At 39.8% G+C, this 15,958-nt stretch overlaps 1 protein-coding gene across 5 annotated transcripts in view; it reads right to left on the bottom strand.

Annotated features, from left to right (window-relative positions):
• Positions 1-15,958, bottom strand: part of RERE (arginine-glutamic acid dipeptide repeats) — a 409,293-nt gene that overhangs the window by 220,458 nt on the left and 172,877 nt on the right. For 4 of the 5 annotated variants that reach the window (XM_043924145.1, XM_043924148.1, XM_043924146.1 and 1 more), the window contains exons 3-4: positions 10,359-10,429; positions 1,939-2,064 (exon numbers count right to left, since the gene is read on the bottom strand). In XM_043924145.1, coding sequence (XP_043780080.1) covers positions 1,939-2,064; positions 10,359-10,429 — 197 coding nt within the window. The remainder of the gene's footprint in view (positions 1-1,938; positions 2,065-10,358; positions 10,430-15,958) is intronic. The other variant, XM_043924149.1, reaches the window with a different exon arrangement.

Below are 15,958 nucleotides of genomic sequence, written 5' to 3'. Positions count from 1 at the left end.
AATACTAGGCATCACTAATGCTAATATAAAAAGTTTACCAAAAATCAATGTTATTATGGGCAAAACCTTAAATCCATTCAGCAAATCCTGGTTAGTGAGTATTGCAATAAATGAAACAGTCTAACAATGACATTCACACTGATTAGAGAATATAGTATCAGTCTAAAAGATAAAAACCATTTCATACACACACACACGTAAACAAACAAGATGGTAATTGGTAAAGGCTGGAGCTTCTGAAACAGGCAAGTCAGGACTGCTAATTTGTTCCTTAAGATGCCAATATCTCTCCAGGGATTAAAATTAGATTTTTATCCACTACACTGGGTTTTATCTTCCATTGTGATTGACTATTATATATCAGGAATTTCAAGGCTTCCATATGTGAACTTTTTTTCTGGTCTCATTCTTGATAAATTACAGTGGCAACTATCTAAACATGAAAATGTTGTTTTGACAATTATTCCTGATTTTATTACAATTATTTATACCCCATCTCCATTGTCTTAGCCCTCTTCATTTCACGCATGGATGACAGCCCTAGCCTCCCAACTGGAACTTTCAGTATTTCCCCCACTCCACACTGCTACCCAATGAATCTTCTTAAGCAGTGACAGCCTTGCCTGGAATGAAAAAGCCAGCAAAGGCTCTCTTTGGCCCAGCACATAAAATCTTGCCTTTTCTAACCTTCTACAATCCGGCCCCGTTTCACATCCCCATGTCTGCCTCCCAGGACCCACTAACCTGTGCTCTTCTTTGATGTTCTGCAGTCATCTTCTCACAACTCTCGGCTTCACCAGGCTCAATGCCTATGTTGCTTATAGGGACAGGCTGGCATGCACACATGCAGGGCTCCTCCACTCTGCCCGCCCTACGTTACCAGTGTATCAGAAACACACCTTGCTCCTCATTACCTATCTTCCTTCCCAAAGCTTTCCCACGTGCTGCTACAGCCCATTTGAAGTGCTCTCTTCTCTGAGTCTCAAGGTAATAATATTCTACAGGGAAACTGAATGAGTCATTACATAGTGCCAGTATCCTAAATCGTGTGAGTACGTGCGGTGACTACTCTCTTGTGTTATTTTCTAATTGAGCATGAGTACGAGCCCCCTGGCGAGATCACATAAAACAAGAGAAAGATGGGTCTTAAACTTCTTTAGTGATTAACAGCAATCAATCAGAACAAGAAGCACCAGTCTTTCAGAAAACTTTAGCATTAAATCCTCATAAAGGAAGGAAAATGAACACAGATGTGTACACACAGCTCTCAGAGAAGGTAAAGACATGAAAATAACCCTCGTGGACCACTAACACCAGGCCCTGTGCTCCAAGGGATACAGTGCTAAAAACATTTCATCCTGCTCTGCCTCACAGCAGGCCCCGCATCCCCACCAGGGAACAGAGGATTTCCGGGGCACAGCTGAGAGCACCACCTCTACACGCCAACCCAAGCCTGTCACACACTGATTCTGTATCTGGCATTGCAGAAAAGCCCAGCTACCTCTGTGCAACACTCTACCAAACATGCCCCAGGAGGGCAGCACCCCACACAGTTCAGAGCCACGGGCCACAAGTCCCAAGGATCCTGGGGAAAGGCACACTCCACATGTGGACCCACTTACCCCCTTCTCCCCCATTTCAGTTGCCAACATCCTTACTCGCTGCTGATTGCCAGCTCCTGCTCCTTGCAGCAGCCCAGCGTGCTCTCTGCTGGTGCCAGAGTCCCCTACACCACCACCCCCCAGCGTCTGGAACTGTCCTAGAGGGGTAAGGCAAGTCCCGTATTTGCTTCCTCTGTGCATGTACTTGTTACTCCTTTAAAAACACAGACAATACAGCACATTTTTAAAGGGGCTCTGGGGAGGGAGGCAATGATCCTATTTTATACCCTATGGGATATAAAATATTGATAGCTTTTAAAAACGGGATTCTCCTTACCCCTACAGGCCCTCGCCCGGCTTCAGAAAGATGCTGTGGTGGCTGTGATGCCACCGGCAGAGAGCATGCTGGGGGGTCACACAAAGCAGGAGTTGGAGATCTGCAACAGGCCTGGGAGTTGTGGACCTAAAAGAGAAAACAGTCTTCAGTTAACATGCCTGATGTCCCCTCAGACCCTGGTTATTAGGGGCACGCAGCACACAAGCGGGTTTCTGCACAAATCCTTTAGCAGATGGTCTCCAAAATCTCAGAGAATCTGTTTTACCACTCAAGTTAAACTTTGCGCATCCATCAAAGCTGTTTCTCACTCCGGCGTGAACAAACATATGACCCTCTGGCTCCACACTTTCGTGTGGGCCTGTTGTAAGGCAGTATGGTGTGTGCCCCTCGAAATAACCAAGTTAAGATGTGACACAGTGTCAAAACGCAGTGACAGTGGCATGCTTTGCTTATAATAGAAACAAAAATGCAACGGTGTCAGATAAACACAACTATAAAATGAACCACAAGCGGACAAACTGAGCTTTCAGAAGAGTTTTCTAAGGACAGATGTTAGAGGCATAAGACACATACTTCATAAGGAAATGCTCAAAGTATGGGGGGTGGGGGGCCTCAAGAGATATCCTACCATTTTCTCAAAGTCCTAGTTTCATTTTGTAAAGCTGAAGACAGAGGCTTAACACCAGAGAAAAAGACAACATCCTTCAAACAAGCTTGAGTTTGCTCACAATGCCCACAGGGTGAGTATAATGAACAGGCTGGAGCATAAAGTTCAAGAAAGACATTATGTCTTTTAGGAGCCAAACCAGTTTGGTGCATATCATACATGTCTTTCTTTTTCCCCAAGAAATATTTAAAACCAGCAAAAGATTAGGGAGCAACTTCTGAAAGCCAGCACAGTCCTGGTAAGTATCACAAAGATAGCTCAGGTAATAGCTTGAACATGTTCCTTTTTCGAATACTCTAGGGAGTATATAACATTTCCAAAAAACTTAACCAATCCAATTTCATGTAGTTTTTAATGAACTAAAAAACCCCATAAAACCCAAATACTTAAGCGAATCTCGGTTCTTAAAACTGCTTAGAAATTACAGGTAAGCAAACTTTTCATATTAAATCATTTTTAGGGAGTCCTATTACACATAATTCCTTTCAAGAAGAAAAGAATCCCTAACAGCTTCTTACAGTCCAAGATTTTAATATGCTCCATTAACTACTTGTTCTTTTTAAATGTCTCTGAAAACAAACAAAAGGACAAATCCCAAGAAAAAGAACTAATACGGGGAATGTCTTTATCATGATGCTTTTCTTACTCGTCAGATGACCCTCCAGAGGACCCTGGGCTCCCACACAGTATGCTTTCTGGGCAGTCAGTCTCTGACGCATACTGCCCTGGGGACACTATATAAATGACCTCTGTGAACATCAAGTGTTAATAGCCATAATCATCTCTACCACACAACTCCCTCCTCCCCATACCAACACTGCAAATTTCAAATCAAAGATTCAACTGGGCACTAGGATGTACAGTAAAGAATTTTTAATGTAAGCAACAAACATTTTTGAAAAACTGAAATCCCTGTTAATCTCTTGCAGTAGGAATTAATCAAATCACTCAAACCCTTATTCATTCAAATCAAGTGTTTTAAGCAAAAAACACCTTAGTAAAGCATTTCTAAACATGACATTATTTAATATGCAAAAGTTCAAGTAATTATTAAAACATTTTATAAAGGCATCATTTCAAAGCATTTCATTACTCTCATTTATGAATCAAAAAACACTGATAGTATCTCAGTTGTCCTAATTTTTTCTTTCAATTCTTCTAATGAGTTTTTCTTGTATAATTTTGAGTTGGCCCTTAATGCAAACATCCACATATACATTAATTACAAATTTCCACTTCTAAGAAACAGAGTTGGAATGGCAGCTATTTACCAGTCCTCTAGCACAGTAGCTCTCTACAAACATCAAATTGTCTCAAACTTCCTTAAGCTCCTATTTAAAAAAAAAAAAAAACAGAATACCCAGAGTTTGCTGCATTGAAAAAATTTCACATATACAGAGCAGGTTTAGTAAAATAACATTTTTAAGTAAGTATTTTACGGAAGTAAATATAATAAAACTTCTTCAATGATTTCCTACACAGAGTCCTAAAAATCCAAATACATTAGGAGAAAATGAATCACCCAATCACACAATAATCATGAACCATTAAAACTTTAAATCCCATGAAGCCTACAATGACTGTCAATCATGAGTGAAAACACACCACTCAGAAGCTGGGTAAATGGAGCCAATAAGATACCCTGAGATATTTATTCCCAAAGCCTCAGTCTTATTTTCACTTGTGTCACCACTTCTCCCACTTAAGAACTGACACATATCATGTGAAAATGTTGTGATGATTCAAAATAACTTTCAACACGACTGCCCCGTAACTGGGGTGAGGGTGGGGACAAGCACGGCAGGTTCCCGCAAAGCTGCATCTGACTGACCATCACACTCAGGGCCAAGTGACTTCATCCCACTCTTAAATATAAACTTCATGCGAAAAGGACATTTAGTCCTTGCACACACATTCATTATTGGTGGCTCACTTGAAACACAGCATCGAGGAAGTCCACTACCCCATTACAGTTTATCACAAAACATATGGATAGCAACTAAGTGACCAAGACCTTTATTTTAAAAAAAAGAAGTGGGGAAGGTGTGGCCTTCAGAAGAGTACTCTGGCATCAAGTCAGTAATTCAACTCTCCTCCTTTTTTTTGAAACCTTTTTTAAATTGAAGTATAGGTGATGTACAATATTACACAAGATATAGGTATACAATACAGTGATTCCTAATTTTTAAGACTGCATTCCATCTATAGTTATCATAGACTGTTAGGGATACTGTACTATGCAAGACACCCCTCTACCTTATTTGTTCCTCTTAAGCCTCTACCCCTATCTTGCCCCTCCCCTCTCCTCACTGATAACAACTAATTTGTTCTCTGCTTCTTTTTAATTGTATTCACTAGTTTGCTTTCTTTTTTTAAGATACCACATATAAGTAAGACCACACAAAATTTGTCTTTTTCTGTCTGACTTACTTCACTTAGCAAGGAACCCTCCAAGATCATTCATGTTGTTGCAAATGGCAAAATTTCCTTCTTCTCTCCACCTTTTCTTGACCTAGGAATCACTGTATAAGAAGGGCACTGAGGCACCCAACTCCTGACGGTGAGAACAACTAAACTGACAAAAAGGAACAACTCTTTAAAGAACTGTCTCTGCTGTACTTTCCATTATCTAAGATGTGACTCCTCACTCTATAAGCAGAAAATACTTAATAACAAACTTCCAAGGTTTTCACTTCATTATCCCACACAACACCTAAGTCACAAAGCTGTAAGCAAGTGGTACTGACCTTTCTACAGGAAATGAACAAAGAGGGTACAGAGAAAAAGAAACTACAGAAAGACTCAATTTGGCAGGCTTAACTTGAGAGACTACAAAAAACCTAGAGAGAAAACAACCACTGCTTCATACAGAAACAAACCATCATATCCAAAGGCATTTTTCCTATGAACTGCCTTCTCTGGGATGTTTACATAAGTTAGTACTAAGACATCATTTATGTTTGCTAAAAGTCAGTGATACAGAAAATTCAAAGCGGAACATAATAATGCCTAAAAAATATTATGACTTTGGCTACATTCACATAAACTTCCTGAAGAAAATTTTATAAATGAATTTTATAAAGTATTTTTAGAATTATTTAAATATATAAAATGCCACACACTGCAGGCTATCTCAAGGTAAAGAAGCAGATCTCTTTGGCCTGTTTAATAAATGAAAGGCTAATTTGTAGTTAATGCAAGCACTGTATCAAACCACTACTAAAGTTTTTTAATAACTTTATCCAATTAACTTTTTCCACTGAAGTGTAACTTCATTCAATATTCAGTAAATATTTATTATGGATCTTACATGAGTCATGCAATATCTAAATCAATGAATAAAACAGATGAGTATGTGCTTTTACCAAGCTTAAACCTAGAGTACCAACTATTTAGTCAATGTCACAATCATCACTGCACTGTCCAGCATGTAGGCTTGATCTTCTCATCTAAAAACAAGCCATGTGCAAGGTGGGCGGGCACTTTACATCCCAACTTTACAGGTAAATAAAGCAAGGTGAGAAGGGTGTAATGTCTTGCCCAGTGTCATGGAAAACAACAACTGATGAACAGACTAGCTGATGTCCAAGTGGAGCTCTCCACCCAGGCACTCTACCATCCCCCAAAACTCAATCCCAGAATAACATCTAATCTTCTCAATTAGCCATGTTCAAATTAATGTACATTTCCTGCCTCCCCTATGAGTTTTCAATACAAGGTTGACCTAACATTACAATGAACGCCCATACACCATATATTCTGTGCTGAGTAGTCACATCAGCCAAGCTGGGATTAAATAACTGTGGTGTATAACACATGTATGCACACAAGGTTGCCTGTTAGTGAAGCCTCCCTTACCTCCCAGTATTGTCTATATAAAGGTCTCTAACAAAAAAACAAGAAGATATAGCCACTTATTCTCAGTTAAGCTTTCATTTTAAAAAAGGAAAAGCAGCTAACTGCTTTCAGTCTTCTGAGAAACTTAATTTTGGTGGAGAGAGGGCAATTTCAACGGTAAGTGGAGCTAAGCTGAAGCCCCTGACTGTTGCGATCAGCTTTTGGGGTAGGGTTATGGGTCTAGGCCAGGAACTAGGAAGAAATTCCAAACATTCCTCCCTCAGCTACTCACATTTGGCTACGAAACAAAGAAACACCAGATACTAAATCTTACATAACTCAGTCCCCACATTCACAGCAGTTATGGAGGTGTGTCTTTGCCAAGGTAAGGAGTGGGAGGCATCCTTAACTATTCCACATGCAGGATCAGCACTGAGACTATAAGCTGTTAGGGATGACAATGATACCAGAGCATATGCATCCATGAAGAGTTGTAACAACACCCTGAACCCTAAAAGTCAACTGGAAAAAGCGAAAATTCACTACAGACAGGTCCCCAACTCCAAGGAGTCTCTATTTAATAAACCAAATAGGAGCAAAAATGGACCAATGGTATCTGCTCAAAATAATATTTGTAATAATTATCTATCTGACCTGAAAATTAATTTCATGTAACAAATAGCTAAAGAATTGATAACTGTAATAACTCAAGGAAACAAGCAACATAATTTTTCTATTTAATGAATAACAGAAATTATTAGAAATCCACACAGAATTCCCATGAAGGATATTAAAAGAATGGCTTCAACCACTCATCTGGGAGTGAAGGATCAGGCAGAAAGCACTACTCTTAGAGCCAGATGAGGAACTCTGTGGGGTCACATTGAATGGAACCTACCAATCTCAATAATCTCCATCCAGCATTCTCAAAATCCATGATTATTTCTAGAAGCAAACTAATTCTACTATGCTAAGGCCTGGGTTCCTATAAAAATATAATTTTATTGCTTTTTTTGTAAAAGAAGGGAATCCTTCCTCCACATCAATCCCACAAGTGTTCTCCGACAAAGGCTGACATCCACTATACCGCAGCTGTCTGTCCAGGCAGAACCCAAGACCCCTGAGGGGAGGACCTTTGCCTTACATTCCTCAGTCCCCTTATAGTTGTACTCAACAGAGAACACAAAGTAGGCTTGCCTGTCGAAGGCCCTGGCAATAACCCAGAACATCTGAACTCACCCTGGCACATAATGCCCCTGGGGATACCGACTGGCTTGGAACAAAACCCTCAGTGCACGCTCAGCCACATGGTGACAGAAAAAAGCTGGGGGAGTGCAGCAGAAGAAAAGGCTTGCCGCTGTGAGCCCAGGCTCTTCTGGATACAGTCACTGGAGAGCTCCTCCAGGTGGCCCAAGAAGGGGGCCCTTCACTGAAAGAAAACAAGGAGGGTAATCTAAGAATCCAACAGGAAGAAGCACCAGTGCAGCAAGACTCAGGGAGAGAGCTCACTTTCTCTCTCTCTCTCTGCACAGCCACTCCAAACCTCTGCTTCAGCTTCCTCCCCTACAAAAGGCCTTCCCCCAGTGCCTCTGATGGTCCCCAAATACACCTTGTATTCAAACTCGCCATGATAAAAGGACTGATTCTAATTTATGGTATAAACAAAGAAAGACGTCTCTCAGTTAAACCTCAAATACAAAAAAGATAAAATAAATAATTAATCAACAACGCAAAGCTGTTGGGTTACTCCTTTCCACGGTTCCACCTGCCATGTGTGGCATTTGCTGTGCACAAAACCAACCCTGGTTTCTTCTTTGCAAAATTTTGCAAAGAAACAAAGCACATTTCCTTCTGTTCATCTTTTTGCCTATTAGTTGGGTAAGCTGAAGGAGAGAAAGTCTATGATTATTCTGATCTGTGAGGTTACCTTTTCGTAAGTGGTATTCAGAAACAAGGAAAGAAAGTGGGTAACCAGACAATAACTATATTTCTTCTAGGAGCACATATTTCTTCATCATCCTTGTTATTCTTACACAAAAACTATGAATACGTGCTGAATACAGAACTCAATCAGAAACACATGACATAGCATATGTGACTTAGAAAAAGACATCTAAACCTACAGCACCCCACTTTCCACACCATTTTAATGTGCTGCACTAGGCCAATCCTGACAAGAGAAGCCTCAGCTTTTATTGCTGTTAAAACCCTGAGCAATTACTGTAGCTCAGCAGGAACCTCTGCCCCAAACAGCAGCTATCACACTGTAATCAGCATTTCATAAGAGACGCCGTTCAAACATGAAGGCACCTGCTAACGTGCAAAATCTGTATAAAAGGGACTCAGACTCTAAGTTAAAAGAAAAATTTTTGCAATTTGATTCCACAGCTATCTTTTCCATGGTGCACTGGTGTTACACATTTGGTGAAAATCACACACAAAGACAGTGAGCAGAGAGCGACGGCAGCACCACCAGCTAACTCTTCAAGAAACGAGGCCGCCACCCAGACTCACAGATGTCGGTGCAGCGTCTGTAAAAAAAATCTCTGGAAGGCAACATATAATAAACAGCAGAGACCTCTAAAAATGGTAAAACCTCACGTTGACATAAACTCTGAACAGAAAGCATTTGACTTACAAGATTAAACTGCAAGGCCACCTTGTAAAACAACCAGAAGGTAAAAGCGATTTATCAAGAATAAAGAAATCTTAGACATAAATGACCTGTTTTACTTTGTTTTAAAGTAGCAAAACACATATATTACTCAGGTGATAACTTTTGAATAAAGAAAAGTAAATGGCAGGCAACTTTTTAACTCAATAGGATATACTAATTGGACATTTGGAATCATTCAAAATGTGTTATTTTTTTTAAAAAGAGATGCAAAGTTCAGAATATTATTTTCCTTAGACTGAAATATCACATACAGTGTATGTCAGAGCACAAGTGTTATCAGAAGTCACAGAGGGGTTTGGAAATGTGGCATTCACAGACACTGATGTGTATCTCTACAAAGCTAAACACTTGGCATGCCTCTAAACCTAAGAATGTACAAAGTGGCTCATAACCTTCAAGTACAAGAATCCTTTCTTATCATGTTTCAAAAGATCCCCAAATTACAGTATTTCACATAACAATACTTTGAGGAAAATACTAAACAATAATAGTGATTCTTTTAACTATGTCTTGTCATTAAATAAGTTAATTTTAAAAATCACAGAAGCATACTGATACATTTGAAAAGGAGTTATACAGACATGTGTAAGGTACATTTATTGAACACTGAGAATGTTTATTTACAGACCTCTGCAAACTATCTACAAATATTGAAGGATCCGAAGTGCCCAGTCTGACAACCAATGGACTGAAAGCAAGATTTCATTTCAGACAATCCCAGCACTTCAGTACTTGTGAAAGGTTTTCAGTGAGAAAGCACTGTAGCTATTCCATCACCAGGCCAGGCTTCCTTCTAGCAACCTCCACTCCTGGGAGACTCCCCCAAAAAAGGTTCAAGATACTCTCCATATTTGCTTAACATACCTAAGAAAGTATGCCACAGAAAATCAAAATCTCTGGCCCATTTATATTCGTTTTCTCTCCCCAACTCATCATGAAATCCCAAATTCACTTCACTTCAGGTCCTTCATAATGGCTGAGAAAAAAACTACTCAAGGGAATCTCTGAAATTATTGTCAAAACAGTTACTATAGGAATAAGGATGAGCTTTCTAACACTAAACGTTACTAATACAAAACCGCTTACTGCCTTATTGGAGTGTTGTAGTCACCAAGCGGTCAGCACTTTAGAGGTGAGCAGGTTACCAAGTCAACACGGAGAGCAGCGATCAACAGAGACAGCCGATGGAATCGGGAGAAAGCACAGAGCAGAATCAACAGCACACGGAAAGATGCTTACCAGTTTGAAGTCTTGGATGCTACAGATGAAATACGGTGTGTTGGGCCTCCGACTCTCGATATACACACAGTCTTTAAAAGAAAAAGAAAATTTAAAACAATGGCATTTACCTTTAAGGGAACAAAGACAGGGCCCATAAAGCCACTGCATAAATAAATAAATAAATAACAAAGCACATACCTTTTATAGAAAAACAAAATTTTATAGGTGATATTAAATTACAAATAATTTTAAGTTAAAGGGAAACAGATCTTGAGTTCTTTTTGATCACTAGCTGATGATTTAAAGAATTGGTAAAGCCTCAGTTATTGTTCCCAACAGCCCTGAAGAAGGGGAGTGGGAATCCCATGGGATTATCCATAATCAGATGAAGAAACTTCAATAAAGGGAATTACTTACTCAAGTAATTACATACCAAAACAAAATTGTGAATATCTTATTCAGACAGATGCTCCCCATCTTCACAAAGACAAACAGCTTTGCCAACTACTGCTTTATTTTTAATACATATTTTGTGAGGAAATGAATGAAATATGTAAAAAAGACTAGCTTGAACATGCTACTACAATAACCTTTTCACCCACACAGAAAACCATCTACTATCTCATGGGTAACTTTCTATTAAATTTAAACCTAAACATATTTTACTTTCTAATCGTAAAGAAAACGAAGGCAGCCAATCAGAGATGGAATGAAGTAAACCAAATTAGATTTTCCTCACGGAAGAAGAGCACTTTCTTAAATTACATTTGACAAGGTGGTAGCTGGGTAATTATTTCTGATGCTCTCAACAGCTGGAGTCTAAAGGTTACTTTCTAAAATGACAGGCTAAGATATATTTGTTTTTCTAGAAGTAATGATTTTAAGAGAAGCAGCAGCTATAAAGGAATGTAAAAACTCTCCACACTACAGCCCAAGATCATCATAAAGCATAGGACATAAAAGTCTGTGTATTATTTACTGAGAAGTAATGGCACCTGCTGTCAATCACATTTTCCAGGGAGAGTGACCATAATGCCCACACTTAAAATGTCATGTTTTATCTTCCTCATGACCCATCACAACAATGTCTTAGAATTTTCTCAAATCAGGCAGATTCCTCCGTTTCTCCAGTTCATGCATGTTAAGAACACACTATACCCAGCCCCCCAAAAAGCAAAGGTCTGGAGTCCCCAATCCAGTGGAAATCCTAGTCCTACCACAGGCACCAGCAAGACCCAAGAGGCAGCCAAGGAAGACAGAGGGGCACTTCCTTCCATGAAACTTTCTGAAAGACAGCAGGATTTTTGAGGCCCACAGTCATTACAGAAAAGGAAGAAATCTGAAAGTCAAACATTGAGGCATCCAGAATTTCCCAACTGATTTCTCTACTCAGATGTAGGCTCCAGAAGAGCAATTAGATCTCTGAATGCAAGTGAAATGGCAGTTGAGGAATGAACTGCTGACTGAGCTTTCTATCTTGCTCCAAAGTCCAGGATGCTAGGAAAAAAAAAAAAAAGCTGTTCCATATTCAGACAACATCCAGTAGCATGCTAATCACCTGAAGGGATGAAGAGAATTCTTCCCACTGTTGTAAATATTTCTGTTCCTAATCCTAATTTGGTATTCAAGTAAAAACTGAAGAAATCCACTCCTTAAATAAAAACTGTAGCTCCAACTTGGGCAAATTTGAGGACAATCAAAGGTTGTTAATTTCCATGTTCCAATCCTTGTTTTATCCACAACCAGCACTTCAAATCTCCAGACATCCATTATTTATTCACCTCACTCATTCTGAACACAAATCACAGCCCATACACCTCTTCTTCCTATCACCTCCCACAAAGGAACTATTTTTGGTCGTTCATAACGTGCACTGTCATGCACGCTCAGTTGCTCAGTCATGTCTGACTCTTTTCGACCCCCATGGACTTCTCACTGTCCGCCAGGCTTCTCACTGTCCATGGGATTCTCCAGGCAAGAATACTGGAGTGTCTATTTCCTTCTCCGGGGGATCTTCCCACCAAGGAATCGAACCCGAGTCTCCTGTATCTCCTACATTGATAGGTGAATTCTTTTACCACTGCACCACCTGAGAAGTCCAACACTGTCATACCTAGCTTCTAGTCACTGACTTCAAAACTAACAGGTCCCTTCTTGACTAATGATCTCCACTTTCTTAAAGCTCATGTGACAAAAAAGCTTGTTGCATTCGATGCTCTGATCCCATATCACACCTTACCTTCCCTAGGCTTCACTGTTCAACTGCACCAAAGCCCACAGCCTGACCACATCAAACCCTCTTTACTATTTTATTCTTAAAGGCACCTGCAGCCATATAACGAGTTACTTCCAGTGGCAGTAAATTCTCATAGCTCCTCTATAAAGAAATATCTCCTTACCCTGATAAAAAATTTCCTTAATATTGTATAAATATATTGACAATTTAAATCCACTGTGTGGCCAGTTATTTGGCAGTCAAGATGGTCTACACTGTCCACTATCAATTTTGAGCTCAAAAAGACATACTCATTTCTGCCATCTCTGTACTCCCCCAAAGGACTGATGTATGATACTGATGTTGGTAACACTAGACAGAATTGAAGTAAATGACAGATGGTTAGATAATAAGGATTAAGAACAACTATTCTTTTTACACAAAGAAAAGCTTTACATATATATATATATATATATATATATATACACACACACACACATTATAATCAACAGAATCATTATTACTATAAACCCTTTACTTATAAAGACATAAAGTAGCTATTAACATATATTTAAAAAGCTTTCCAGAAGAGGAGAAAGAATCTACATTCTTTCATTTCTCACTACAAAGATACATTCAGGAAAATGATTATCTGTAAATACGGTGGTGTGTGTGCTCAGCTGTTTCCAACTCTTTGCAACACCACGGACTGTATCCCACAAGGCTCCTTTGTCTATGGGATTTCCTGGCAAGACTACTGGGGTGGGTTGCCATTTCCTACTCCAGGGGATCTTCCCAACCCAGGGATCAAAAGGGCATCTCCTGCATCAGCAGGCAGACTCTTTACCACTGAGCAAACTGGGAAACCACTCCTCCATCCATGGGATTTTCCAGGCAAGAGTACTGGAGTGGGTTGCCATTGCCTTCTCCGATCTGTAAATATACCTGAGAATAAATCTGTTAGAGAAGGAAGGAACATACAGGATGTGAAGGACAACTACTAATAAACCTTCACCTAAACATTTCTCTGTGGTCTCACTGGAGGCTGCCCTGAGGAAGAGTATTATATGGAATTTGCATATCAACACCTTATTACTAGATACAAAGTTACCTCTGTTTAAAGAGCTATCATGGCAAACCAAATTGATCCAAATTATAAATCTAGATATGAGATTTCAAACTACAAGGTAAGTTATATGTAAAACAGGTCATTGAATTCAGTTCAGTTGTGTCCGACTCCTTACAACCCCATGGACTGTAGCACGCTAGGCTTCCCTGTCCATCAACAACTCCCAGAGCATGCACAAACTCATGTCCATTGAGTTGGTGATGCTACCCAACCATCTCGTCCTCTATCATCCCCTTCTCCTCCTGCCTTCAATCTTTCCCAGCATCAGGGTCTTTTCCAAGGAGTCAATGCTTCGCATCAGGTGGCCAAAGTATTGGACCTTCAGCTCCAGCATCAGTCCTTCCAATGAATATTCAGGACTGATTTCCTTTAGGATTGACTAGTTGGATCTCCTTGCTGTCCAAGGGACTCTCCAGAGTCCTCTCCAACATCACAGTTCAAAAGCATCAGTTCTTCGGCGTTCAGCTTTCTTTATGGTCCAACTCTCACATCCATACTTGACTAATGGAAAAAACATAGCTTTGACTAGACGGACCTTTGTTGGCAAAATAATGTCTCTACTTTTTAATATGGTATCTAGTTTGGTCATAGCTTTTATTCCAAGAAGGAAGTGTCTTTTCATTTCATGGCTGCAGTCACCATCTGCAGTGATTTTGGAGCCCAAGAAAATAAAGTCTCTGTTTCTATTGTTTCCCCATCTATTTGCCATGAAGTGATGGGACCAGATGCCATGATTTTAGTTTTCTGAATGTTGAGTTTTAGGCCAACTTTGTCCCTCTCCTCTTTCACTTTCATCAAGAGGCTCTTTAGTTCTTCTTTGCTTTCTACCATAGGGTGGTGTCATCTGCATATCTGAGGTTTTTGATATTTCTCCCTGCAATCTTGATTCCAGCTTGTGCTTCATCTAGCCCAGCATTTCACATGATGTATTCTGCATATAAGTTAAATAAGCAGGGTGACAATATATAGCCTTGATGTACTCCTTTCCCAATTTTGAACCAGTTCTAATTGTCCACGTTGCTTCTTGACCTGCCAATAGGTTTCTCAGGAAGCAGGTAAGGTGATCTGGTATGCCCATGGCTTTAAGAATGTCCACAGTTTAATGTGATCCACACAGTCAAAGGCTTCAGCATAGCAATGAAACAGAAGATGCTTTTCTGGAATTCTCTTGCTTTTTCTATGATCCAACGGATGCTGGCAATTTGATCTCAGCTGCAAAGAATATAATCAATCTGATTTCAGTATTGACCATCTGGTGATGACCATGTATAGAGTCATCTCTTGTGTTGTGGAAGAGGGTGTTTGCTATGACCAGTGCATTCTCTTGGCAAAACTCTGTTAGCCTTTGCCCTGCTTCACTTTGTACTCCAAGGCCAAACTTGCCTGTTACTCCAGGTATCTTTTGACTTCCTACTTTTGCATTCCAGTCCCCTATGATGAAACAGACAGGTTTTTTTTGGTGTTAGTTCTAGAAGGTCTTGTAGGTCTTCAGAGAACTGTGAAGACCTTCATATCAACTTCAGCTTCTTCAGCATTAGTGGTTGGGCCATTAGACTTGGATTACTGTGATATTGAATGGTTTGCCTTGGAAACAGAGATCACCGTCATTCTTGAGACTGCACCCAAGTACTGCATTTCAGACTCTTCTGTTGACTATGAGGGCTACTCTATTTCTTCTAAAGGATTCTTACCCATAGTAGTAGATATAATGGTCATCTAAATTAAATTCGTCCATTCCAGTCCATTTTAGTTCACTGATTCCTAAAATGTCGATACTCACTCTTGCCATCTCCTGTGTGACCACTTCCAATTTACCTTGATTCATGGATCTAACATTCCAGGTTCCTATGCAATGCTGTTAATTACAGCATCAGACTTTACTTCCATCACCAGTCCCATCCACAACTAGGCACTGTTTTCGCTTTGGCTCAGACTCGTTATTCTTCCTGAAGCTATTTCTCCACTCTTCTCCAGTAGCATATTGGGCATCTATAAACCTGGGGAGGTCACCTTTTCATACTGTCCATGGGGTTATCAAGGCAAGAATACTGAAGTGGTTTGCCATTCCCTTCTCCAGTGGACCACGTTTGATCTCTATAAGTATTTTACAGCTTATATGTGAAAAAGATTGAGAATATCCTCAAAATTATCCTTGAAACTAAGTGACAAAACTTAAGAATTTATTTACATAAATGATCATAACACAAAGAATGACCAAGGTCAGAGGTCATGAAATTCCTGACATGAACTAAAAATTTTAACACCATGTAAAAC

This window comes from Cervus elaphus, chromosome 14 (genome assembly GCF_910594005.1).
Source record: "Cervus elaphus chromosome 14, mCerEla1.1, whole genome shotgun sequence".
NCBI lineage: Eukaryota > Metazoa > Chordata > Mammalia > Artiodactyla > Cervidae > Cervus > Cervus elaphus.
Note: the sequence above shows the minus strand (reverse complement) of the source record. Positions and strands in the feature narration are given on the sequence as shown.